Raw genomic sequence first — 27,023 nt, 5'->3', positions numbered from 1 at the left:
GTACCTTCTTCCCTCTACACATCTCTGACTACTTTTTTATTGCATTCAAAATACATCTGCCTACCAGTGCTACAACCACCCCTCTGCCACTTTCATTCTGGCGTAACCTAAGCTCTCTTTTTTCCTAGCTCTCTCTCCTCTGCTGTTGCATCTTCTCTTTCCTCCCCCACACATTTCTCATCACTTGATGTGAACACTGCTATGCTCAACACTTATATCCTGTCTAGGCAACCTCTGTCTTTACTTGTCTACTTAGATTCGAAAACCAGAGGTCCGACCCAAGACCCGATCTGGTTCACGTCTAAAAGTTTCACGTGTGCCTCGGACACGGGTCGGGTATAATAGTAGCACCCTCTGGAAATTTAAAATGAATATGTTTTTGCCGAACGGACCCAAGAAGACCCAGACTATCTTGCATGTGTGCATCAAGTCCTTTTCCAACCCACCCTCTGTTTCCCAAGAGCACTTGCTACATTGTGTGGATATATGCAAATAACAAATAAAAATAAATGGAGCAGTGGGCCAAATTGGTTGCAAGCCACTGGGGTTTCTTTCTGTCTGACTGGTGAGTGCGGGGCTGCAGACTGCACACACGTTGATGCCGTTTATATTCAGAGTCAGTCAGGTTAAAAATAATTGCCACTGGGTTGGGTCAGACTAGGGTCTAATTTTGTTGGGTTTGTCTCGGGTCGGGCCTTTCTTTAAAAAAGATAATGATTTAAGCACGTCGGGTTCGGGTAAAAAGTGATTTGGGTCACTTCGGGTCAGGTACATTTCTTTGGACCCTAGAAGACCTCTACTTCTGCCCCCTATCCTCCAGACCAGCTGCCACACCATCCAATGTCCTTTGTGAAACCTAGAAAAAAATTAAAGCTGCTGAGAGACAATGGTGCAAAACTAAAGATCCAGACTTTAAGAAAGTATCGGTCACTACTCTCCTATGTCTTTGCCAGCATCCACTCAGCTAAAATCCACACAGATGTACGCAACATCTTCAACCTCCTTCCTCTGTTCTCCTCACCCTCCATCCACTAACTCTCTATCTGCTGATGACTCTGCAGATTTTTTCCCCAAAGAAAACTACATCACCAGCAAGTTTTTACCATCTCAGGCCCTAGGAAATGCACCATCCACATTCAAAACCCAAACTCTTCTCTGCGCTCAGTGAGGAGGTCTCCAAACTGTTCTTCAGCCACCCCACTCAACCCAATCCCCTCTCATCTCCTACAGACCATTTTGTGTACACTCTGACAGTGACATTTTGTAGTGAACTACTCCATATATTCAAAGGTAAAAAGACACTTTGTACATTGAGAGCTCATGTGGTTTGTGGTGTAAGCATCTGAAACTGACAATGTGCAACATGCACTATTTATCTGCTATTCTCCAGACACGTTCACTGTCCAACCAACAAATAATTTTATTGTGTACAATAGAGTACAATGTTTGTGCACTAATCAAAAAATAAAAACTGCCTTTTAGTCTATGGTAATGTGTAAAATATTCAGAGATGGTCTGTGTCATCTATTGATTTAAAATAGGAATAATAATAATAATAATAATAATAATAATAATAATTAAAAGGCTATTAAAAAAATATTTATTTTTCTTTCTTTCTTTAAGCCATTCCAGTATCTATGGCTATATTCATGGTGAGAACTGGTTAATTCATACACAAGTTGATGCACACACAGTTTGGGGGAGGGGGCAATTTGGTATCAAACTCCACACAGAAAGGCCACCTAACCTAGCCAGGGCTGGATCTGAAAACCTTCTTTCTTTGAGGCAATAGTTCTACTGAGCCACTATGCCACCACAATGTTTATTCATACTTAGCACATTTGTTAAGAAAAGCCTACTGTATGATAAACAACTTCACTCAGAATTCTCAATATGATATGATATAACTATAATATATTTTACCAATGCATTTAACTAAACATTTCATTTAGAAACAATTGTAGAAAATGGTTATATAATTGTGCACACTGGTGAGATCGTAATAGATTGGTTTTGTATGTATGCTGTGTATGGTGTGTGTAATGTCTGAGGGAGGGGTTTGGCTTCCTGAAAAGCTTGGGTTAAGTGATGCCAAACAGAGAACAATAAGTTCAGAGTCTAAGCAATGTTGGTTAAGAGGTCTGGTCCCTGCAAACAACATATCACTTCACAACCTTGGAAGAGGTTTGGATTAAATGTGCAAATTACAACACAAAGATGAAATTGAAAAGATTTCCAATTATTTCACAAGGACACCAATTTATTATATTTATTATAACATAGTTATTGTTCTTGCATTGTATGAAGTAGAAGCAGTTGACTGAGTGCTGTTATGAGTGTATGTATAAACAGTAAAGTAACTGCATTGGATATAAAGAACAAAATATATATATACATTAATATACAGAAGATAAAGGTAGTTTCAACATTAAAAACACATTTAATTTATTACTAGGCCAAATATTAAGAAAATATATTTCCTTGGTAAATTGAAATTGCCCCTGAAACTGGTACAATGAAGGTCAGACAACAGATCTATAACATGTGGTCAGCCCTTTGAGAAAACACATTCAAGCCATCTGGCAGCTTGTGTGATTATGCCTGTCCATAATCCTCTGTCCTGTATCACTAGACACCAGTTGTACTATCTGTGAAATTTAACTGATGCTATGTCTCGTTCGTAGCGATCTCGAGCTCAGAGAAGAGAAAATGCCATATAGGATAAACATTTTTGACAAACAAACACTCTGCATCTCATTTATTAAATGCTTTAGCTGTCACTCATTATAAATAAAATAACCATGCACTCAGTTGTTTCAGCTCATTGTTTGGTAAAATATGGACAAACCCAGTGACTGGGTTTACATGAACCATTGAGGGGCTGTTTCAAACCAAAATGCTTTAATAGATCACTTTAACCCAACAACTAAGTTTGTCCATATTTTACCCAACCTTGGCTTAAAACAACCGTTGGTTGGATAAGAATTAGACAGAACCAACAGTTGAGTTATAAATAAAGCATTATAGGTTTAAACAATTCAGCATAGGTTTATTTAGAACCCAACAGTTGGTTCTAATCCAGCAATAGAGTGTAAGCCAAAGTAGAAAAGGAGACTCAAGTCAATGCAAAGATTTTTAAACAATCTTTAGTTGAGAGAGTGAGAGAAACCACTAAGGACTGTATGCTGTGATGAACACAAAAAAACATTTGAAACATTAGTCTTTTTTTAAACCTTTTCTCCAACACTCAAATCTCATGTTATGTATGCAAATTCAGACTTTCCACTTATAGACATGCTGCATAAGGTTTAATAAGCAGAGACAACTATGCACATCCTTAGAGAATAATAGTACATATGAAAAATGTAGGATTTAGGCCCCACCAGAAACAGCAATGCTTAGAGTCACAAATGACCTCCTATATTAGCATCTGATCGTGGTGAAATCTTGCTCCTTATATTCGACACAATAGATCACACAATCTTACTCGATAGACTAGACAATTATGTCAGCATTAGTGGTTATGTGCTAGCTTAGTTTAGGTTTTATTTGACCGACTGCTATAACTTTGTTTACATAAATGAGTTAAAGTCATGTTACTCTCAGGTTAAATATGGTGTACCGCAGGGATCAGTTCCAGGCCCTATCCTCCTTTCGTTATACATGCTACCTCTAGAAGACAGGATCAGGAAACATAACATCAGTTTTCACTGTTATGCTGACAACACACAGATTTACCTTTTTTTTTGGAACCTATTGAAACCATTAAATGGCCAAGCACCTCTGTATCTTAGTGTATTATAGAATCAGAATACAATCCATCACGTACATTGCACCAGAACCCAGCACACACGCATCCATTTTTCTTTCTGTATGACTAAGATTACATGTAAACGGTCTCTATACGCTAATTGGATCTTGTTTTGTTTCCTTGTCTCGTCTTCAGTTCCTCCTTCTGAGGCAGCATTACAAGGCAGGAAGGCATCAATGCATGTCCGAATACAATGTTTGGTTTACTTCCTGTCTCTTAAAATACCTTAATTGTCCTGTGTCACAATTCTATTTGTTGGCGTGAACAGAGAATGTGATTGGTTGAGCCTGGTCGAGTTCGAAAAAATAAAATGGCGGCCAAGGAAGCTGGAGCAGAAATTGAGTGTAAATAAAGTTCTATTGTCACTTTTTACATGTTTTAATTGCATTTCGCAAGAAATTAGTATTGTTGTTTTCAAATATGGTATTAGTTTTCACAAAAGCGCTCTCTGTTTATATTTCAACAGAATTCCATTGAATTCTTCATATGCTGCCTATGAAGGCTGTCCGAAAGCATTTCTCTGAGCTGGCTTCATGCCTCCGAAGTCATTGCCCTATGAAGCAGCGAGGCAACAAGTCAGCTCTGGAGCTTTCGGACGCAGCCAGAGACTGACAGACACAGTTCCAGTTGCCGTAACGCTCGTTCCACCACAGATCTACTTGCGTGCCATCATCGTGATCCCCAACTAATGTCTGCCCAGTGACAACCAATTACTTCCTTTACATTTTTATATAGTATTCTGTCTATATCCTATGCCCCGTAACAGCAGTATGAGTTACACCTGCAATCACTGACAATGTGTCTCAATCCCGCTTCCGGATTGCAGCTGTGTCACAGATTGCAAGTGTAGCATGTCAGATGAGACAGGTCCCAGCTAAGTATGGTTTTCTCACAAGAGTTTTTTCTCCTATCAGGCTTTTTTAATCACTATATTAAATTGGAATTGAATTAAAATGATATTATAATGTCAAGTGCTCAGGGCAAATCATATATATTTTATGAGGGGGCTAACTTGTATTAATTCATATGACCACATTTGTACATTGATGTTGGGGTTAGGGGTGGGGTTTGGTTATTGTTTTTTTAATGATAATTGCATGTTTTTGTACAAATGGTAAATGGACTGCATTTATGTAGTGCTTTCAACAGACCCATGGCCATCCAAATACTTTACACGTTGCCTCACATTCACCCATTCATTCAGTCATTCATACACTGATGGCGGTGTCAGCCATCCAAGGCGCCATCCAGCTCGTCGGGAGCAGCTGGGGTTAGGTGTCTTGCTCAAGGACACCTCAAAACTTGGTCAGGTGGAGCCGGGATTAAGCCACCAACCTTTTGGTTTGTAGACAACCTACATGAGCCACTGCCACCCCATTGTACAATTCATTTTGTATGAATTCTTAAGAATTAGACAACTTGTAAAATACAAATGAATTCTTATGAGATCAGGCAGGACTGTATGTGCATATTCTGAGAGATTCTGATTAAAAATTCTGACGTGAGACTACAAACATACTTCTGTGTTCTAATAATTTTTTTTCTTATCCTTTTATGTATTGATTAATCTTTACTAATTTAAATATATTACTTTTATTATAGATTAATTTTGTTGTATTTTTTTCCCATTCTTATTTATTTGTGTTTTTCAATCATAGGTTGGGACAGTATTGTCTTCACAAGTACAGATGAGGGAAACGTCTCAAACTTCACAAGACAATGTTGTGAAGTAGTACATTTCCTCTTTCTATGCTTGGAATAATAACACTTGCTGAATCTGTTTCTAGTCAGAATGAGCACTAGCTTATTCAATAAACATTTTATTCTATCATCGCTTCATCTCCTGTGTCCTGTATGTCTTCTTCATCTCTGTATCTGCCTTATGGTTGAGTAGAAGTGTTAAATAAGGAGTAGAGTGTGTGCACATCCAAAAATATTTTGAGACAGGTGCTCGATCAAAAAAACACTAAATCAAGAAAAAACAAAGAACGGCACACTGCTACTATGGCTCTCAATATTTATTATTTAAAAGACAACGTTTCGACCAAAAAGGTCTTTGTCAAGTCAAACACACATTTTTTTAAAACATCAAAACATCATGATTTAACAACTCTCAAGAATTAAACACACCTGATGTCATGCAATCAGGCACACCTGATACTACTAATTGGCTCTAAGTGAATAAACCTCAAATCACCACCAAAGAAAGCAACAAAAAGAAAAAGAAATTTTTTTAAAAAATATATATATATATATTATACATATCAACAAAATCACAAAAAAGGCTCCAAATCAAAATCCAAATCCAAACCCCCAGGAAACAGGGCATCAAGTGTACAAATACAAAACGCCTCCCTCTGTAACAGAATTCTATCAATATCGCCACCCCTTCTGGGTACTCTGACATGTTCAATCCCAAAACAACGAAGAGTCGACAAACCATGCCCCAAAGCACTGAAATGCACAGCAATAGGGCTTTTTTGATCATTTAGCCGTATATTGCTTCGATGTTCAGCAATACGCGTTTTTAAACAACGCTTTGTTTTGCCAATGTATGCCAATCCACAAGGACATTTTATCATATAAATTACATTCTTAGTGTTACAGGAAATAATTCCCTTTATCTTGAGTTGTTTTCCAGAATGGGGATGGCTAAAGGTTTGACACTTAGTTGTAAAATTACATTGAGCACATTGTCCACATCTGTAATTACCCTCAGGAACTGAAAAAGGATTGATCGAACGTTCCGATCCCCGATCGGCTCTGACAATCATTTGCCGTATGTTAGGGGCTCGTTTGTAAACAATTCGTGGTGGCTCTTTACAGACCTGTTTCAAGGATGGATCAGAGCTTAAAATGTGCCAATGCTTGCGTACTACATTGGCCAACTCATAGCTTAAGGCAGAATATTGAATGATACATGATAACCTGTTGTCGGTTGATTTTGACGCTGTTCGAATAAGGCACTCTTTTTGATCATTATTTTCAAAACGTGTCACAGCTTCTTTGACCCATGTATCATTTCTTTTTCTTTTTGTTGCTTTCTTTGGTGGTGATTTGAGGTTTATTCACTTAGAGACAATTAGTAGTATCAGGTGTGCCTGATTGCATGACATCAGGTGTGTTTAATTCTTGAGAGTTGTTAAATCATGATGTTTTGATGTTTTAAAAAAATGTGTGTTTGACTTGACAAAGACCTTTTTGGTCGAAACGTTGTCTTTTAAATAATAAATATTGAGAGCCATAGTAGCAGTGTGCCGTTCTTTGTTTTTTCTTGAGTAGAAGTGTTAACTCATAGCAAAGCTGATCTTTACGTAATGGACAAAGTCATTTTCTTGACAAGGAGAGATCCAGTGAGATCTAGTGGAAGCAAACTTGTAAACTGGACATAAACCTTGGATCTACTGGAACAAACAATTTGGCATAATTGTAGTTGGATCTATTGATATAATAAATGGATGTACTAACTGGAAGTTATGTGAACTGTTTTTATAATGCATTTATGGTGCCTTTTGACAGAATGTATCACCATCCACTTCAAGCAATTCAGATATTCTGCTTAACATCTCACTTTGTGATTTACAGAAAACAAAATACATGATCTGGATATAGAATAAATAACTAATTACAAAATGGAACATTAGGATTTAAGGGATTTATGAGAGATTTCATGAACAAAAAAAGAAGAGACAGTGATGTAAATGGAAAGAGCAGGGGTCCCAGCCCCAGGTACTACAGTATACAAAAGGACTGCTCTAACCACAACCCTATAGAAAAAACAGCTGAACAGATAGACTATGTAGACTATGCCATACAAATGTCTCCCAGCTGAAATGCAATAATATAATGTAAAGGCACATAAACAATATGAGAGAATGATTAAAGATAAACACGGTATATAGCCTCCAGGACATATGATGAGCATCTAATAAAGCATGTGTCATAGACTATGACTCACAGTGCAAAACAATCTTTATTCACTGTGTATTTATATTGTAATTTGTGTGGTGCATATAATCCCTGAAGTTTTATAGCATTGCTGTTTCTGTGAAAGTGTTTTCAATTTACATCCTTAGTTTCCGTCTGTCACTGTGGTTTGTCAAGTTTATGTTACCCAATATTTTATCTGTTTGTAAACTTAAAAACGAGTGACTGGGTAAAAAGTTGTTGATTTAGTCTATGTAGAGTAAAATGTAAAACCCAAGCTAAATCTACTGTACAAAGAGAACAAAAAAAGGCCATTAACAAACAAACATTAAGGAATTAAAATCCCTCCAATAAAGGCAACGTTTTAACTGTTATTACTTTACTTTAACTGTCATACACTGCGTAGTCTTAACAGTCGTTAATTGTCATTGTCCTCTTCCCCATTTGTGGGGTTTTGGCGCGGCTACAGTAGCTGTGGGCTCATCTTTCTAAATTCTGCGCTACTTTATTCCCACGTACTGAGGGATTGGACAAAAGGTCGCTGTATAAGTGTGCACACTGATGATGGCACAGATGGGGTACCCACGCTAACATACTCAAAAGAACAAAAAGAGTTGCAACTGAACGCATCAGGAGTAAAACACACCCTCTCATGGGGGAATGGGGCGCGTGCAGGGCACGTACTGATCACACGACGCGACACAGCGACTCTGACGCTCCCTTGTGTTCATTCCACTAGTCATTAACGAGACAATATATACAATACTGTCTAAAAGAAAATATATTTAAATAAAGCACATAAAAGCAACTAAAAACGACTGTGCATCTTATGCTGCTATTGTTTGTATCTTGCCCTTACACTTTTTTGACACATTCTACTACATTAATTTAAGTAACAGCAAAATTATAATGTAGGATACTGTGAAATGTAATTTATTTTCAGAGATCACGAATTAATAATGGCTATTTAATATTTAATCTAGGCTACTATATATCCAAAACTTAGGGATAGCGGCTTGCCAATGTGTGCGCAAAATAACGGAATAACGCTTCACTTTTGTTTGATCATTTGTAATTCAAAACCATTGGCGATGCTCATGCAGATGGGTCACTGACGCCAGAAATGCTTTTAAAAAACAGCATGAGACTGAAAATTTAAGGATAAAGAAACGGTACAAGCCACTGGATCACCAAAAGGGGGGTTAGCTGAGAGGAGGCCATCTGGAGACCTCTCCATGACGCGTGCTGGACGCGTGGATCCCATGGGGTTACAAGGACTCCCAGTAGAAAATATCTTACATCCTATCATCGGACAAACGTCTTGTGTGTGTTTTCAGGCAGTAAAGAAGTCTAGCAAAAGATTACCTTAAAAAAGCCATTATTGATATGAAAACCAACATTCATTGGTTTTACACCACCCAAACTGCGAAGCTAACAAAAATCCACGAAGATTCTTTTATTAAAAAAAGATAACGCTACATTCATTCAATATACGTTTGGTGATCCTATATCGGTTTGCATGGTGATTTGCTGGGAGACGCGTGCGCGTAACCCCTCCCCATGAATGACAGAGCTGCAGGTGTAAACCAACGTCATCATAAAAGAAAAAAACTATTGTTGGTCACAATGTACAGACAGATGTTACGTTGAAACGGCGTGGCTTGGGAATCTGTCTGTTTAATTTAAATTATAAATGCTTATCCCACCCTAAACCAAATCCTAACCCCCCTGTCCTCCTACGTCATCAACACCCCTTCCGTTGAAACGCGTTGATTTCTAGATTCATAAAATACAACGGTCAAAATTCATTGTCAATGAAACGCACAATTTATTTAAAAATCTTGTAAAAACATATGTATATTCTTTTCACGCCTCTAATAGTTAATCTGAGCTTGGCAGTGAGAATTTGAAATGATTAGAACCGCTGTACTAAAGACAAGTATCACAAGTAATAAAAAGCTTTAAAATAACTACAATAAAATTATAGTTGATATACATCCCATCCTTATCCTTTAACCAGCGAAAAGAATGACAAATATCCACTTTTTTGTATGAACCATATGTTGATTTATAAATGTTATAAGACTTAACAATATATATGTCTAATATAGACCTATATATAATTTATACAAGCTACAGACAGACGCGTTCTTTTGTTCTGCATTCTGAAGTTATTTGTCCAAATGAGTTTGTCTGTAGCGTGGGGGGCGTGCCCATGACGCGCGGACCAGAGATATAAACCCCGCGCAGACCCTCAGTTCGCCACAAACAGATCTGCTCGCAACACTTCAGCATGACTCCCAACGCTACTGCTGCACCTGCCCTGTCTTATGTGCCTCGCACCGTGGCCATGAGGAAAGAGGCAAACGAACTGAGAAAAACCCTGAAACCTTTACTGGAGAAGAGACGCCGAGCGCGCATCAATGACAGCCTCAACCGATTAAAAGCGCTCATCCTCCCTCTTACCGGCAAAGATGTAAGTGTTTGTTAAATAAGAGCATCTTATGATATATTAATATCTAAATCACAAAGTGATGTATTTTTTTAACATTGTCTCTTACCTTTGCCTGTTCTCTATTTCAGAGCTGCCGTTATTCTAAATTGGAGAAAGCTGATATTTTGGAGATGACTGTGAGATTTCTCACTGATGCTCAACCCGTCCAACCTAAAGGTGTGTTCTCTTTAAATATCTGTATCGTTTTCGTTTACATTATGGTCGTTTAGTTTCGAATATCTGCCAACTAGAAAAGTAAATGACATAAATGTTTGTTTTTACAGACAGTACTGATGGATTTGAAGAGGGGTACCGCACCTGCCTGCAGCGCGCTTCTGCGCTTCTGCCGCAAACCAGCCTGGACGCCGAGAAGCGCCAGTGCGTTAACGCGTTCATTCAGCGCGCGATGAAGCCCACCAAACCAGCCTGCCAAAACTGCTGCGCGCAGAGCTCAAGATTTATGTCACAAATACAAGAGAAACTGTTGAACTTGAAATCCTGCAGCTCAAAAACCGTAAACAGCGACAAAAGCAAGGCTACGACTCTCATCCGACCTCAGCCTTCATCAGTCATGACAAATGCTCAAGTATGGAGACCTTGGTAGATGCCTCCATGCAAATGACTTTTTATGTAATTCAAGCATGTTACGTCTGTGTATATTTACGGTCAGTCTGTAGAGTCTTGTACAGTTTGATGAAATGTTACGATTAACGAGTCGCATATAAGTATTGTATACTTGTTTTATCCCAATCCAGTGTATAGTAGCGGGACGCACCCGTTCAGATGGTTTTGTTTTCTTGGATCCTGCGCGTAACGTGTACATAACGCGGTTAGATTTTTACTCCTCTCCGCGGGGTTTAAATCGTCGGTGGCTCTTGAAAACGCCAAAGTAAAACCCCGAGGGTTGTTATTTGTAATACATTTGCACTTCAGACTTCACTATGTTGGGATCAGTGCAGATTATTAAAAATGTAAGCACTTTGTGTTGTTCAATAATGTCTCTTTTGGGGGGATGTGCTATTATTTATTGTGTTATGCCACACTTTACAATAAACGTATGGGCTACACAGCTGTTTGTGTTCTGCGTCATTCTTTCAGAGAAAATGGCAAATAAAATGAATAAATCATTATTAAGCACGATATAAAGATAAATTAACGTAGTTCTGTGTGTTACGAAAATGTGGATATTTTTTGTGGTAAAAGTGTATATCCATGTTTTTTTTTTTTGGTGTATTTATTACTATTAGCAAAACCATGTATTGTTTTACTGCATGGTTTAACTATGGCTTTTGAAAACCATATTTGGGGTTACCATAGTTATACTACAGTAGGAGTAGGCCACGGGTTTTTGGTTTTAACTGTAGTAAAACCATGGTTAATTTTAGTAAGGGATTCAATGGCCACAACTTTATAATTTTGTTCTGCGCCAAATAGACGGTGTCCTTGAATATAATACATTCAGTCAAAGCAACAATTACATTTTGGCGCCAAAATGAATAGGCCTACATAACGTCGACAATTGTCAATGGTGCTACGTGTATAATCTGTCATGCTGTAAATGCATCCAGCGTCGCTTGGAGCGTCAGCAAATGAACAACTCAACATATGTTCAGTAAACCTTAGCTGTTTCTCAAAACACGTATATTAAGAGATGCTGCGTGGTTGAATCCCCGGTCTTTGCTGCCACCTTTCGGTCGTTTGGTAATAATGCAAGTTTGTTTGTGCCAACTTAACCATTTTGACAAAGCTAAGCGTTTGTAATTAATGTAGAAAACGTGTTTTCACATTTTAACAATACGAGGAACAGCAATAGAAAGAGATTAAGCAGTTTATTGTAGCCTATTGTGGTTGCTGCGGTTAACAAACGACAGCAAAGTTTCAAAAGCCTCAAACACGCATCGATTAACCATTCGCGCCTTTTCTCTCTCTCTCTCTCTCTCTCTCTCTTACACAAACAGCTGAATTGAGCAGGCGATTTTCATCGGGTCTCTTAACACAGCAGTTTAAAGAGAATAACGTTAGCCAATCGATTCAGCCTGTAAACCGGCAGCTCTCGCTCCGCCTGGCTCATTGCGACACACGTTGAGTCCGGGTTCAAGGAACAAACCTCGCCTCGCCGCAGGATGTCTCTCCTAAACTCACAGGCGTCGCCATCCATTCAGATCTGCAGGTAAGACGCTCTATGTAACTGTCATCTCTTACGTTTATCGTGAATCAGTGAGAGGATTTTAGCTGACGTCCTAATGTCCGAAGCGACCCTGTAATCCTATCGGCGTAACGCACAAACACACTGTGAAATCCTTCAGAGGGATCACTTAAACATTTAACAAACAACAAAACGCACAAGGATGTAAATATCGCTCTGTTGATGTCTGAAAAGAGGTTTGGAATGCTGGTACATGTTTGAGCTGGTACTGGTAGCGTTCATGCATCAGATGTCGTATGTGATGACCTCAATATGCTAATGTGGAGAACAGGAAATTTAGGTCTTCTCTGTCGTCTCTGCGACAATATCACGATTATATTATATTATAGGCTATATAACTGTTAGTACATTAAAAGAGGGTTATATATATTTATATATGATGATATTTTATATGATGAATTAATGCTCTACATACTCGAATCCTGCAATTTCTGTAGAGATGGAAAATAACCAGGCAAAAAATGTAGTGGACATTTCCCCCCTGCATTAATAATAATAATCCTTAATTTCGTGATTAAACGTTATAATGCATGTCTATTGATACGGGACACTTTCATCAACACTGGTGCTCGCGTGTCCCCCTCTAGTGGTTGTAAGTGGTATCGCCGTGCACATGTACAAATGACGCAATGGACTCGACCACGTGGATTTTATGACAAATGTGTGTGTTTTTTGTCTATTGATCATGTTAGGTCAGTGTACCTGTGGATTTGTAAAGCTTTAGTCTACATACCCAGATAGCACAGGTACGTCTGTAAAACCTGCTAAATATCTGTGTAAATCTGATAAACGTAGAAAGAGCACTTTTACATACATTCATAAACATCTTACAGACATCTTCTAAACCCGAAACGTCTTGCGTATTGCAGATGAGTAACACAAAAATTCATATTGCATGTTTTGCACGCAGACATCACGTCTCCATTACAAATGTTTCTGGCTAATGGGGACAAAAATGGTTGTTTTACATGTTAACATTTTATTTAAAAGTGTATTCATTTAATGCAAGAATTGCTACATTCAAGTATAAATCCAAATTAAATCAAAACTGATAATTCTTATTTTTTATGTTATAGTGCATTGTTTTTTTTTTTATAAACAATTTATCCGTGTAAGTCATTATTTTATTTTATTTTTAATTCATGAGCCCTCATAAACTTCAATCAAAATCTGAAACTGTAAAACGTCAGCTAGACCAGTGGTTTTCAAACTGGGGGCCGCGAGATGGTGCCAGGGGGGCCCCAGTTTTATGACATTTTATGAAATACATTAATTTATCATGAATTCTGTGTAATTAAACCTGAAAAAATAAGGCTACTAACCAAAACACTTCTTTTTTTGTATAATTTAATGTTTTTTTTAAAAATTAAAATGTTGAGTTTTAAAACAGTTTTTTGTCACACATATTCTTTGGGGGGCCGCGAAGGAATGCACCGTACACAAGGGGGGCCGCACGCTGAAAAAGTTTGGGAACCACTGAGCTAGACAGCTTGGGCAGGAGCATCCATTAACTCCGCCCCCTCCAACTGTCAGTCTAAAGCCCTTTTCACACAGACATTCCGTAAAATACACGGGAAAGGCCTTAGATCCTTAGATTTTTTGTTCATTCACACTGCCATGATTACCCGGCATCTGATGGTCCCGGAAAGACACGTGACCTGTTGAAAGTCCCGCCCTCTTTTCTATGCAGCGTCTGAAGTTTGCATATTATTTATTATTTGTCTCTCCAGAAACCACTCGCATGCATTTTTGTTTATGATAAGACTATAAAGGAGCGCGTGACGCGTCATTCTAATGCTGGTGAATGATCTCAGGTTCAGAGTGGATTTTTGACGAGCTCCCTGATCTCTGCTTTAATACAGTTTTCAGACATTTCTCATCGTGATTGTTTATATGCATTTAAAACCTGCATTTTGAGGAGCTGAACGATATATCTTGTTGGGATGACGCGCGGGTATATTTTCGTTTATAATAAGCTCAAATGAGCATGTGATGCGATATTCTTTTATGCTGCTGAATGATCTCTGTTTCAACGCAGTAAGTAACGAGCTAACTTACCTGATATCTGCTTCAGTCCAGTTTGCTGACATTTCTCGTAGTGAATGTTGTAAATCCCTCATTTTAAAGAGTTGAACCAACTTCATGTTGCCATGACACGCGCGTCCTCACTACGGCACGTGCGTCATTGTTTATGCGTCTCATCTATCATTTCCTGATAACTGCTTCAATCTAGTTTGCAACATTTCTCGTGGTGAATGTTTATATGCATGTTATCTCTCGTTTTGAAGAGCTGAACCATAACTTTTGTTGTGATGACGCACGCGTCCTCACTACAACACGCCCATTACGGCATTCTTGCGGCTTCTTGTTCACACAAGGGTTTTCCATGTATCTCACTAGGTCCTCTTTCCGGCAACGATCCCATAAGATTAACGGGACGATTTTTTGTTCACACAATTTTACGGGTATTTTCTGGGACCAAAGGTCTGTGTGAATGGGGTTTAATGGTAGTTCCATTTCTAAATGAATCATCTACTTTTCAATATCCAATCAAAGCACAGTAAACAACACAAGCCACGCCCACTATTTTCCTTACGGTATTCTGTTTCACTTGCAAGTACAAGAAAAGATGTAAAATAAATCTTTGGTGTCCCCAGAGTATGTTTGTGAAGTTCTAGCTTAAAGTACCATATAGATAATTTACTATAACATGTTAAAATTGCCATTTTGTAGGTGTAAGTTTTTGGGTGTGTCCTTTTAAATGCAAATTAGTTGATCTCTGCACTAAATGGCAGTGCTGTGGTTGGATAGTGCAGATAAAGGGGCGGTATTATCCCCTTCTGACATCACTTGGGGAGCCAAATGTCAAAGACCTTTTTTGTTACATTCTTGCAGAGAATGGTTTACCAAAACAAAGTCACTGGGTTGTTCTTGTTCACATTTTCTAACTTGATTGCAGCACTGAGGACCCAATTGTAGCACTTAAAGGAACAGTATGTAGGATTGTGGCCAAAACTGGTATTGCAATCACAAAACTTGTGGCTAAAACTGGTACTGCAATCACACAACTGGTGGCCAATACACAAAATGACAACATAAACATCAGTTGAGGGCTGCAACTCCACAATATCCTGACCAGACCACTGTTGTGATTTAAGTATTTGAAATGAAAATGATTTCTTAATGTCTAGTGACATATCAGGGCCATTTTATGATTAATTGATATAAATTTCTTACATACTGTTCCTTTAAGTAAGAGTAAAGAGTACCCTCTTTTAAATGTACTCTTAAAGGCACACGTCGGATCTTTTTTACCACTAGGGGGTGCTAGACATGTATTTTTCACATCTAGTGCCCCTAGAGGCCACAAGCGCTGCAGCACTGTCGCAAAGGAAAAGAAGACAACTCTTTAGGTCACAAAGTGTGCCTTCCAGCATGTCAGAATATAATTTCATGGGTTTTATTTTTTTCAATCGCCATAAGATCGCGTAGCTCACGTTTACAAGCCATTTGTAATGGTGGTCACTTGGTTAAAGTTTATATAAAATAATTGCCTTAAAGGGGAATCGAACACGGATCACCCGTGTCGTAGATCCATGACGCTACCACAGCGTCACAGTGTCACGTGATCTAAGTTTCTCTCTACACTCTCCAAGAAGCCTCCAGTAAAATTCATGTTAAAAAAAATATAGTGTTTGGGCACCAGACAGGACTTATATGCAAGCAATATAACATTATTTACAAGTCCAAAAGCATGACGGCCAAGTCAGCATTGGCCAGGAACCCCTCCTCCTCTTTTAGTTCACGCCAGCGAGCAAACGCTGGCCCAATATTGATCGTCGTCCTTCTTTTTTTTCTGTCACTCTCCCGTTTTCTCTTTCTGGTCTCCTCCTACAAAACCTTAGGTTTCTTTTTCTTAGTTGCTGCTTCGACCATGACTAAAACATCAGAAATATAAATAGTTGTGCTCTCACGTCCGAATTTGAGGAAGTGGAGGAAGGGACGTTTGCCGTAAAGCAGATTTTTGTAGTTCTTTTTTTCTGCTCGGTTACTACCCGAAACCCCAAGTTTAAAAGTACGAGTAAAAGCGATACAGACCCCGTCAGGCTAAGGTGGACATGTCATGCAACCTATTTTAAGTCGATATACCATCACAAGGGTCTTGAAAGTATATTATGAAGGTTGAAAAACTACAAAGTGTCACTTTAAGAGTAGATATTTTCCAAAATCTTACTCAAGTAAATGTAACAAAGTAAATGTAACAAAGTAAATGTACCACGTTACTTACCACCCCCTGCATGACAGTGACACTTCTCAGCTGTAACATTTATCTGGACAATAATTTACAACTGCATAATGCACCAAGAAACTAATATTAGGTCTTGAATTTAATTTAAATGTCAATGTACTTTTTAAACCTGTTTCTTCAAAATCCTCTTAAGTATAATACAAAGAAAAAGATGATAATTTATCAATATGCATGAGCAGTGTGGCTGTCTTTAAATAGCATTGCTTTAAAATATATAACTAAAAAGAGTTGTTTTTATTAAAGCGCTTAATTTATTTTCCGTCTAATATTTAGTTTTTATATTATTAATTTTTAATATTATATGGTTTAATATTTCCTCAGAACACACAATCAGAGTGTAAGCACACACATTATATTCACATGCTGCTGTTGCACAGATACCACATTTGCTTTATATTGAGGGTGAATCACATTCAGTATGATGCGGTTTAGTCTGTTTTGTGGTGTTCAACGGCTCGGGTCACTTCGTTAAAGTGGTCGTTTACATCAAAACTTTTATAATGCAACATTTGATTAAGATTGCTCTTTTGTTTCTGAGAGAAGTCAGATGGTCTCGTCATTATCCAGATATTCTCAGGTAAGATATTTTTCTAGTGCCTTTTGTTTTGCCATATACAATAAAAACATGAAACATAAGACTTTAGGCAAACACGTCTTATACATCGATGTAAATATTCTATAGATTTTGTTTGTGTTGTTTGTAATAGCACAAGACAAATCTAAAAATGTAATATAAAAATTGTTTATTGAGTACATTGGGACAAATATTATTTAAATAGCATGACATTAAAACCAATATCTGACAGCAGTCGTGTGCTATATGAAATATTTCAACAGCCTTCCTATTTCTTTATAACACCTGTTTGGTGTTAATCATTTTTAAATACAACAATAAGCCGCTGAGGAGATTAAGTTCAGCTGTTCGTAACTTCACTAAAATGTCAAGTAGAAAATGTTTTATTATCATCCAGTAACGTTTTAAAGATTTTAAATCCACTGCCACTGCTCTTTTACTGCATGAACGGTGCCTATCCTTCTTTCTTCTTTTGATTTTTTGTTGTTGAATGTGATCTGGACACATTTGTGTCATATATCACTATAAGCTGAAGTCCAATGTAAAAATAATGCTGTAGAGTTGGTGTTCATAACAGTGCTTTCTGTGCCATTGTGACCTCTGTCTGATTTTACTGGCAAAGTGGCACAAGGTTTAACTGAAGGTGGGCGGAGTCTGAGCCAGTGACGCTCATCACACCTGTGGAGGTGGTTGATGATGTCATAACTGACAGTATGTAATGATGGGTGATACGGGTGAAAGACTGTCGTGTAAGAAGAGCTCATCAAGAATCTGTCCTTAAGCTTGTATGAAGTCATGGCTTCTCTTCAGGTTACCAGGTAGAGTCACACATCAGACAATGGGACAGGAATTCACGACTGTTTTAGTTTGTAGCTCATATTGTGTTTGACACAGATTTTATGTTCAAGTAAATGTATTATCATAACATAAAGGAAATTACACGAGAAGTTTAATGTCGCAGTAGTGATGCTATTTAGATTGTTAAAGACGACTAACTAGAATTTCTTCCCAAACTTGTTCTGTGTTTTTATTAGCAAATTTTCTACAATCACTTTCAGCAGTAGTGAAGCCTGAGATTTGTCTCAGTGTGGCCAATATCTAATCGTTCCTGCTGTTTACATAGCATCTAAAACAAGATAAATGTAGTGAAATATTTGCCCATAAACTTTTGACATTCAATTAAATTGTAAAATCATAGAATTTTTTTGTCATACTGTAAAAATTATTCTTATTTTACGGTTGTTATGTGATGGCTGACATAAAAAATACTGCTCAGTTACAAATACTGAAATCGGGTATAAAGTCATAATAAAGTGCAGTAGAAAAGATGGATCGAAACTTTGTCCCAATTCGAAGGCTGGATCCTTCGAAGGATGCGTCCTCAAGATCGAGTACTCGATCCCATAAGATCCATAAGTTTGCATCACCTGCTGTACATGCCTGTCAGCGGGACACAGCGGAGACGTTCCTGATTATTTGAATAAATTTGAAACAAAAATATTAATTTTATCGTAGAAAATATGACACACTGATGTGGATTAAACTAACCAACAGTATATTAAATTTATCAACCTTAGAAATATATGCAACATACACAGAATAATATTAATACAAAACATAACTTATAATACTATATGAAATGTTTTTTTTTTGCTAAATACACACTTTAATTTAACAAAGGTTTTAAATGTTTATTTTAAAATATCCAGCTTTTATATTCAGCCGTTACAGGTGCACAATGAATCCCGCCAGTGGATAAAAGAAAATACTTTTACTGCTTCCAATATTGGAGTAGTCAAGCGTTCTCAATAATGAAATAATAAAAATGTATTTGGGCGATCATACACATCTATTAAACATCTGTTATTTGTTTTCTCTTATAGGATCATGCGTCCTGATGATGCCAACATTGTTGGTAATGTTCATGGTGGTACAATCCTGAAGATGATAGAGGAAGCCGGATGCATCATTGGAACGCGCCACTGTAACACACAGAAAGGGGTGAGTTTATCTCCCTATGACCTGTAAATGGGCTTTCTGCCAAATGTCACATGAACAGAGAACAATTCCCATCGCATTCGCTCGTCGAGGAAATGTTAACAGCAGTATGAACTGATGTCAATAGACCCCTTTACAGCTCACGTGATCAAATAGCCTGTGCGCGCATTTGGGCAACAGAAGTGGTGTTATTCACCATTGGTTCTAACGTTTTAGCAACTCAAAAAAGTTTATTAAAACGATTTCCGAGCATCAAATTGTCTGGTTGTTGCGTTTGGTTGGACTAATATACGTATATATGTATCTGGACACTTTATATTTGGTCATCTGCTAACGTCTTCTATCCACTCCACTATAGTACACTGATCTGTAGCTGTGATGAAAAAGTTGATAAGTCAACTTTTTAAAATAACTTTCTCTGTCTGTGTTGCGTCACTGCTGATTCTTGCCATATTTAAGTTGCCAAACTGCTTGCGCATATGTTGCCACGTCATCATTGTGTACATACAGGTATGTCTATGGACTTTTAAGCTATTCAGCTAACCTATAGCTAGTTGGCTTATTTGTGGCATTTTATTCTATGAATAACTTTAATAGAATAAAACCTTTTCTGTTAACTTTAAAATATCAGTTTGCATATGAAATGAATATCAGTTATTATGTTTGTCTTTGGTAGCTTCTTTAAGGCATCTTGAGTTAAACATCTCTCTATACAATGGAGCACATCTAAAAGTCCTGAACCGGAAATGATGTGACCTGTTTTGCCGAATATGAAAGTTTGTTGAGCAAAAACCATATCTTACAGTCAAAAGCTTGTGTAAAGAAAGAATGCTGATCATTCACATAAAACAATGCAATGAGGAACCAGCATCGTTTAGAAATATATATCAGATGTATCATGTTCAGATGCTCTTAATGTAACTATGAAAAGCTAAAAAAATCTCAGAAAAGTGAAGGAGTGATCGTATTTTGCCAATGAAACAAAGTGACAGATGAAAAGATGCTTAATAAATTTTGAGGTTGTTGCAAAATCGACTTGGCCAAAAAATCTGAGGGGGCGTGTGCTTTCTCAGTTTCAATGGGCATGACACCTCTGCCTTCATTCACACCTTGCTTAAAATGGTCATTTGTCTACCTCTATACAGTAAAAACTAGTGATGCACCGATGTATCGGCCACCGATATTTATTGGCCGATTTTTTATGAATTTGAAACCATCGGCATATCGGCAATAGCACGAGAAAGGCCAATACTGATTGTGTATTAATTAACTGCATAAAGGCAATGAGTTGCATGTCTGTTGTTCAATTAAAATGATTTGATGTTCTAGTGTGCACTATACTTAAAGGAATAGTCTACTCATTTTCAATATTAAACTATGTTATTACCTTAACTAAGAATTGTTGATACATCCCTCTATCATCTGTGTGCGTGCACGTAAACGCTGGAGCGCGCTGCGACACTTCAAAAGCATTTAGCTTAGCCCCATTCATTCAATTGTACCATTTAGAGATAAAGTTAGAAGTGACCAAACACATCAACGTTTTTCCTATTGAAGACGAGTAGTTATACGAGCAAGTTTGGTGGTACAAAATAAAACGTAGCACTTTTCTAAGCGGATTTAAAAGAGGAACTATATTTTATGGCGTAATAGCACTTTTGGGAGTACTTGGACTCGCCTGAAAAGTCCGCTCCCCTTCTCACTCTCATAATGGGAGAGGGAGGGTGTTACTGCACCGAGTCGAAGTACTCTCAGAAGTGCTATTACGCCATAAAATATAGTTCCTCTTTTAAATCCGCTTAGAAAAGCGCTACGTTTTATTTTGTACCACCAAACTTGCTCGTATAACTACTCGTCTTAAATAAGAAAAACGTTGATGTGTTTGGTCACTTCTAACTTTATCTCTAAATGGTACCATTGAATGAATGGGGCTAAGCTAAATGCTATCGAAGCGTCGCAGCGCGCTCCAGAGCTTACGTGCACGCACACAGATGATAGAGGGATGTATCAACTCTTCTTAGTTAAGGTAATAACATAGTTTAATATTGAAAATGAGTAGACTATTCCTTTAAGCACCGACAGAATACCTTTGTTGAGCTGGCTCAAATGTCTTGGACAATAAAATAAGCAAACTGCACTTTAGAGGCGGAAAAGAAGTCCAACTTTTTTTGAAGTAGCAATATTTATATGGTCAGTTGAATGTTAATTAGATCCAATCCATGTTCAGAAAAAATAATTTGATGCAGAAATAAACTAGCTAATTGACCAACTGTATAGTATTGTACACAAGTGTTTAATATCGGTATCGGCCAGAAGTTGTCTGTTTAAATCGGTATCGGCCCAAAAAAATACTAGTAAAATGCATAGTAAAAACACTTAAAAAGTATATAGTGTATACAAACTGCCAATTTTGACCGCTAATGTGTACTAGCGATGTTTGAATGCATGTTTAAATGAACATTTTATTAAATTCTGACTAATAAACGGTTGAAAAATAACAACATCTTTTGACACAAAGGATCGCTGTGTGGCTGCTTTGGCCCGGGTGGAGCGCACAGACTTTCTTTACCCGATGTTCATTGGTGAGGTCGCCCACGTGAGTGCTGAGATCACCTACACATCCAAACACTCGGTCGAGGTGCAAGTCACCGTTCTCTCAGAGAACATAGTCACAGGTCAGTGTGAACACAACTCAATCTCTTACTGACTTTCTGTCTTCAACACAAATGCAAAAGCTCATTTACATACTGTATGGCAGTGGTTTTCAAACTGGGGGCCCCAGTTTTATGACATTTTATGAAATACATTCATTTATTATGAATTCTGTGTAATTAAACCTAAATAAATAAGGCTACTAACCAAAAGCACTACTTTTTGTATAATTTAATGGGTTTTTTTTTTATTAAAATGTTGAGTTTTAGAACAATTTTTTGTCACAAATTTTCTTTGGGGGGCCGCGAAGGAATGCACTGTACACAAGGGGGGCCGCCCGCTGAAAAGGTTTGGGAACCACTGCTGTATGTAATCAAAACCTGCAGCTTTAAATCTAATAAAGGAATTAATTAATTAATTAAAGTGTTAACTTTAACCATCAGAGCAAATTACTGATATAATATTCTCATCTGTCACAGCTAGTCATGTCATTTGTACATCTGCATATTCACAAGACGTACAAAAACCAATAGTGTTCAGTGTCACTGAAGTCAAACCGGATGCGGTGACAAGCTTAAATAGTACCGATTCCGAAATCTGTGGTCTGACATGTCAACTCCTGGTTTAACCAGATCTTCCTGTTTGTTAAAAAAAAAACTGGCAAACTCAAGGGTGTTTGTGGAGCCTCCATCAAAACATAGATTTATTCATTTAGCAGACGCTTTCATCCACAGTGATTTAATAGAACAACACATGCAATTTGTCCAAAGAACAACAATGCTAGGTTTAGAGTAATAAAAGATAAAATGAGAAATGCATTTAACCAGAGATATTTTTTTACAATTCCACTGAGTGATACTAGCAGGACAGATTTACACACTTTACATTTAAAACATTGATCATTAAAGTCTATTATCTGTCTTAATGCATGCTTCTGATCTTATTGTGCACAATGAATAAAGTACAATAGTGACCAAAAGGGATGTCTGGAGGGCATATTTTTACAATATTTGCTTTAAAATATGTCTCCGGTTAATTAAACCACTACCAACATAGAGAAAACACAACTTGGTATAGCTATTTAATAAAAAAAACTGGCCTTTGCATTTACTGACTATACATTAATCTGGTATTAATATTGCATTGATCATCTTTTGTTTCACATCATACTGTATTATGAAAGCTTTACCATTACGGTTTACAAATGTTTACACTAAACACTAACATCTCAAGCTGTACAGTTGAAAACGACTAACAGAAAATGAAAGGCATGTTGTTTATTACCTCCTTATCGTATATGATCTAGATTAAATCAGCTGCATGAATAATTGAGGTTCCAGTGAAGCTGATTACAGCAGGTGTGGATGAATGTCATTCATTTTCTAGGTGAAAGGTCAGCTCTTGTGTCTCAGGGTCTCTGTGTTAAAGTTCATTATTGTAGTGTGGGACGCTTCAGACACATAAATGCTCAAGTGGAGATCTGTTATTATTGTTAAACTATCACCTTTTGTAATCACATTTTAGCATCAGATCTGAATCAGATTTAGTTTGTAGAGTGCCAGATCAGATCAGACCATTTTAAAGGGGACATGTCATGAAAATCTTACCTTTTTCCTGTTTAAGTGTTATAATTGGGTCCCCAGTGCTTTTATCAACCTAGAAGGTGTGAAAATGTCAACCCAGTGACTTTTTGATAGACCATTCTCTGCAGGCATGTGAGAGGATGGGTCGTTGAAATTTGGTTCCCCAGATGTCAGAAGGGGATCTTATTAATAATACATTCCCTTAATCTCTCTGTGATCTCGTAACTGCACAACATTCACTCAATGGTCAAGTTTACTTTAAAGACTTTGGGCTTCACAACTATGATTGGTGGTTTGATCAGTGACATGCATCTTTTGTTCCACACTTGTACAGGTATAAACATGATAAAGACACCACGTAGGGGTTTAAATCACATCGAAAATACATAAATCATATTCTGTATCTCATCATTGTCATTGAAATCTCATCTTTAGTGTGTGTCTAGTCTATATGCTTGTTGTATCTCACAGTAAGTTTGTTTCTGCAATATGAACATGAGAGTTATGTAATTCCCATCCATAAATTTAAGCAATAACCAACTTACAATGTTGTTTGCTGGTGTTTGTTAGTTCAGTCTGAATCATAATCTAACGCTTCCTCTTTTTCCTCATTTAGTGTTTTTAGTAAGATGTCAGACACTGAAGTTGCAGTATTAATTACATTACATATACATATAAGTGTTATTTTAAGCAGTGTAAAACAAAATAAAGCTGGTTTATATATATATCTCACTTAATTCTATATACTGAATATTATTGTTGTGCAATTCAAATGAAAAACCTTGGGCAATGCTGGGGCATGGGGGGCCCTGGTTCTTGGACTTTGCTTAGGGCCCCCAAAATAGTAAACACGCCACTGACCACGCCACTGCCATGTAGTGCAGATATCAGCTCATTTGCATTTAAAAGGACACACCCAAATATGGCACATTTTTACTCAAATGCTATAATAGAGGATCTATATGATATTTTGAGCTAGAACTTTACATACCTACTCTGGGGACACCAAAGATTTATTTTACCTCTTAAAAAAGTCTTGTGAAATGTCCCCTTTAACACTATGACATGTCTCACACTGAAGACTTACAGACATTCCGGAAAATATACGGAAAATGCATCCTGGATTTGTCCGGGATCGTTTGATTTTTTGTTCATTCACACTGATTTGCCGGCATCTGCAAGGTCCCGGAAAGACACGTGACCTGTTTAAAGTCCTGCACTATCTTCTACGCAGCGTCTGAAGTTTGCATATTATTTCTTATTTCTCTCTCCAGAAACCACTTGCGTGCATTTTTGTTTATGATAAGACTATAAAGGAGCGCGTGACCAGAGATGGGCATAAATACATGGAAATGTATTTCAAATACAAATACAAAATACTATGTCGAAAAATGTATTTAAATACAAATACAGTATTTTGTATTTTGAAAATACACAAAATACATGTAAAATTGGTGATTCAGTGCAAGTATCCCTATTATGCTGAAATCTATCTGGGTCTATTTCTGAATGCCAAAAAGCATTTAGATTTGGCAACTGCTTAGAAACTTATATTTTATTTTGCGTACCTCTTGCTTTCCCCTGCCCTGTAGGAAATGAAAAACTAGAAAAAAACTTGGTAACACTTTACTTGAAGGGGTGTTCATAAGACTGACATGAAATCCATAAAATCTCCTGCATATTTATGACACGTGTCATGTAAAAACCTTTTCATGTGTCGTCAACCCACAACCTAAACAGTTTATATGTGAAGAAATCCACGTATTTACTTTTCACGAGACGAGTGTTTGACACATTATTCGGCAGATCCATACCCTGTGTAAACTACTTTCTCTCATTGCTGCTTTTTGATGGTTTTGAGAACAATTACTCACGAGTCGCCCTCTTTCATTTACAGAATTGTACAACGGAAAGCATGTGAAGCATGAAAGTCTTGTAGGTTTACTGATGAGCCCAGAGGTTCACGCCGTAGAGTAGAGCCATTCGAATTGCAAAAGTGTAAACAAGGCTTCAACTGCACAAAGCTAAAAAGAAATCAACAACTGTGTGCTGATTCCACCACTTGCCGCGTTAAACAGTTATAATAACACAAATCACATCACACCCAATAATTCAATGGCCCTTGCTTTTTTTCCCACTCCAACATTTCAATTATTGCCCACTAAAAGCTGCACAGATATATTTGCTTACCTGAACTCTGGTGTCTGGTCTGAACTAGTTGATGCATGAAAACAGCACCCTGACTGGTTGACTGGCTCAAAGTATTTTGAGTATTTTAAAAATACAAAAATACTCATCTTAAATGTATTTAAATACAAATTACATTTCATTTTTTTTAAAGGCTTTTAAAACGGCTCGTTCTGGTTCTTCATTCTGATGAACCAGAACGAGGCGTTTTATAATATGCATTTAAAACCCTCGTTTTGAGGAGCTAAACGATATATCTTGTTGGGATGACGCACAAGCATTTTTGTTTATTATAAGCTCAAATGAGCATGTGACGCGATATTATTTTATGCTGCTGAATGATCTTTGTATAATAACTTGAATAACTGAATAACTTACCTGATATCTGTTTCAGTCCAGTTTGCTGACATTTCTCGTCGTAAATGTTGTAAATCCCTCATTTTAAAGAGTTGAACCAAATTTATGTTGCCATAACACGCACGTCCTCACTACGCCACGCATGTCATTGTTTATGCGTCTCATTTATCATTTCCTGATAACTGCTTCAATCTAGTTTGCAACATTTCTCGTCATGAATGTTGATTTGCATGTAAATCTCTTGTTTTATAGAGCTGAACCATAACTTTTGTTGTAATGACGCTTGCATCCTCACTACAACACGCCCATTACGGCATCGTTTCGGCTTCTTGTTCACACACCAAAAAATTTTTACATCTTATAAGATTTTAAAAATGTGATAGACCACAAACATGAGGATAAAAAATCCTAGATTTTACCGTTTTGCTCCTATAGTGTGTGGTGTGCCATTACGTGTCAAAGACAGCACACCACACACACAAACAGATTTTTAACCAGAGTCTCGACTGTAAACACAGGAAATCCCACAAAATCTTGCGAGACTTCACAATAGAAAGACATTTCAATGATAGTGCTTGGAATAATTTTTACAAGACACGTTGTATAAACATTCGTGCTGTTGCCACAAATCAACAAGCTGATCCTCCATCTCTGCTGTCCACATCAACTTCACTTTGGCCGTTTCTCAATCTGTAGCCTGCGGAGGTCGCATATGCAGGCTGCATACGTCATGAAACCTGGTTTATTCAAGTTAACTGAGCATTACATTCGCAAGTCATAAGTATATTACAACAATATACAATAAACTAGGAATAATAGTCCATTTTATAACTGTTAATATTCTGAAATAAGACAGTCTTGATGACGTATATGCAGCCTGGAAATACAACCTACGGATTGAGTAGCGACCTTTGTTCTGCGCCAT

The 27,023-nt window shown here is 37.4% G+C and overlaps 2 protein-coding genes across 6 annotated transcripts in view; both read left to right on the top strand.

Annotated features, from left to right (window-relative positions):
* Positions 1-8,010: 8,010 nt before the first annotated feature.
* Positions 8,011-11,457, top strand: hes2.2 (hes family bHLH transcription factor 2, tandem duplicate 2). The gene is made up of 3 exons (XM_055167951.2): positions 8,011-10,214; positions 10,322-10,409; positions 10,517-11,457. Exons 1-3 carry the CDS (start codon positions 10,032-10,034, stop codon positions 10,834-10,836), a joined length of 591 nt encoding a protein of 196 aa, XP_055023926.1. The 5' UTR covers positions 8,011-10,031; the 3' UTR covers positions 10,837-11,457.
* Positions 11,458-11,814: 357 nt separating this feature from the next.
* acot7 (acyl-CoA thioesterase 7) overlaps positions 11,815-27,023 on the top strand; it is a 79,810-nt gene continuing 64,601 nt past the window's right edge. Inside the window, exons 1-3 of one of the 5 annotated variants that reach the window (XM_073867439.1) lie at positions 11,815-12,402; positions 19,205-19,322; positions 21,838-21,994. In XM_073867439.1, the coding sequence (XP_073723540.1) occupies positions 12,356-12,402; positions 19,205-19,322; positions 21,838-21,994 (322 nt within the window). In that variant the 5' untranslated portion in view covers positions 11,815-12,355. Of the gene's footprint in view, positions 12,403-18,065; positions 18,140-19,204; positions 19,323-21,837; positions 21,995-27,023 lie in introns of those variants that run through there. The other 4 variants (XM_073867440.1, XM_073867436.1, XM_073867437.1 and 1 more) reach the window with 4 other exon arrangements.

Source organism: Misgurnus anguillicaudatus, chromosome 5, assembly GCF_027580225.2.
Source record: "Misgurnus anguillicaudatus chromosome 5, ASM2758022v2, whole genome shotgun sequence".
Lineage (NCBI taxonomy): Eukaryota > Metazoa > Chordata > Actinopteri > Cypriniformes > Cobitidae > Misgurnus > Misgurnus anguillicaudatus.
The sequence above is the reverse complement of the archived record's forward strand: the minus strand, read 5'-3'. Positions and strand labels throughout refer to the sequence as shown.

Excerpts from the sequence above, each read along its gene's own strand:
- hes2.2 (XM_055167951.2), top strand. The coding sequence starts at position 10,032 with ATGACTCCCAACGCTACTGCTGCACCTGCCCTGTCTTATGTGCCTCGC. Across the intron at positions 10,215-10,321 it reads TCCCTCTTACCGGCAAAGAT|AGCTGCCGTTATTCTAAATT; the intron begins GTAAGTGTTTGT and ends TCTCTATTTCAG. Across the intron at positions 10,410-10,516 it reads TCAACCCGTCCAACCTAAAG|ACAGTACTGATGGATTTGAA; the intron begins GTGTGTTCTCTT and ends TTGTTTTTACAG.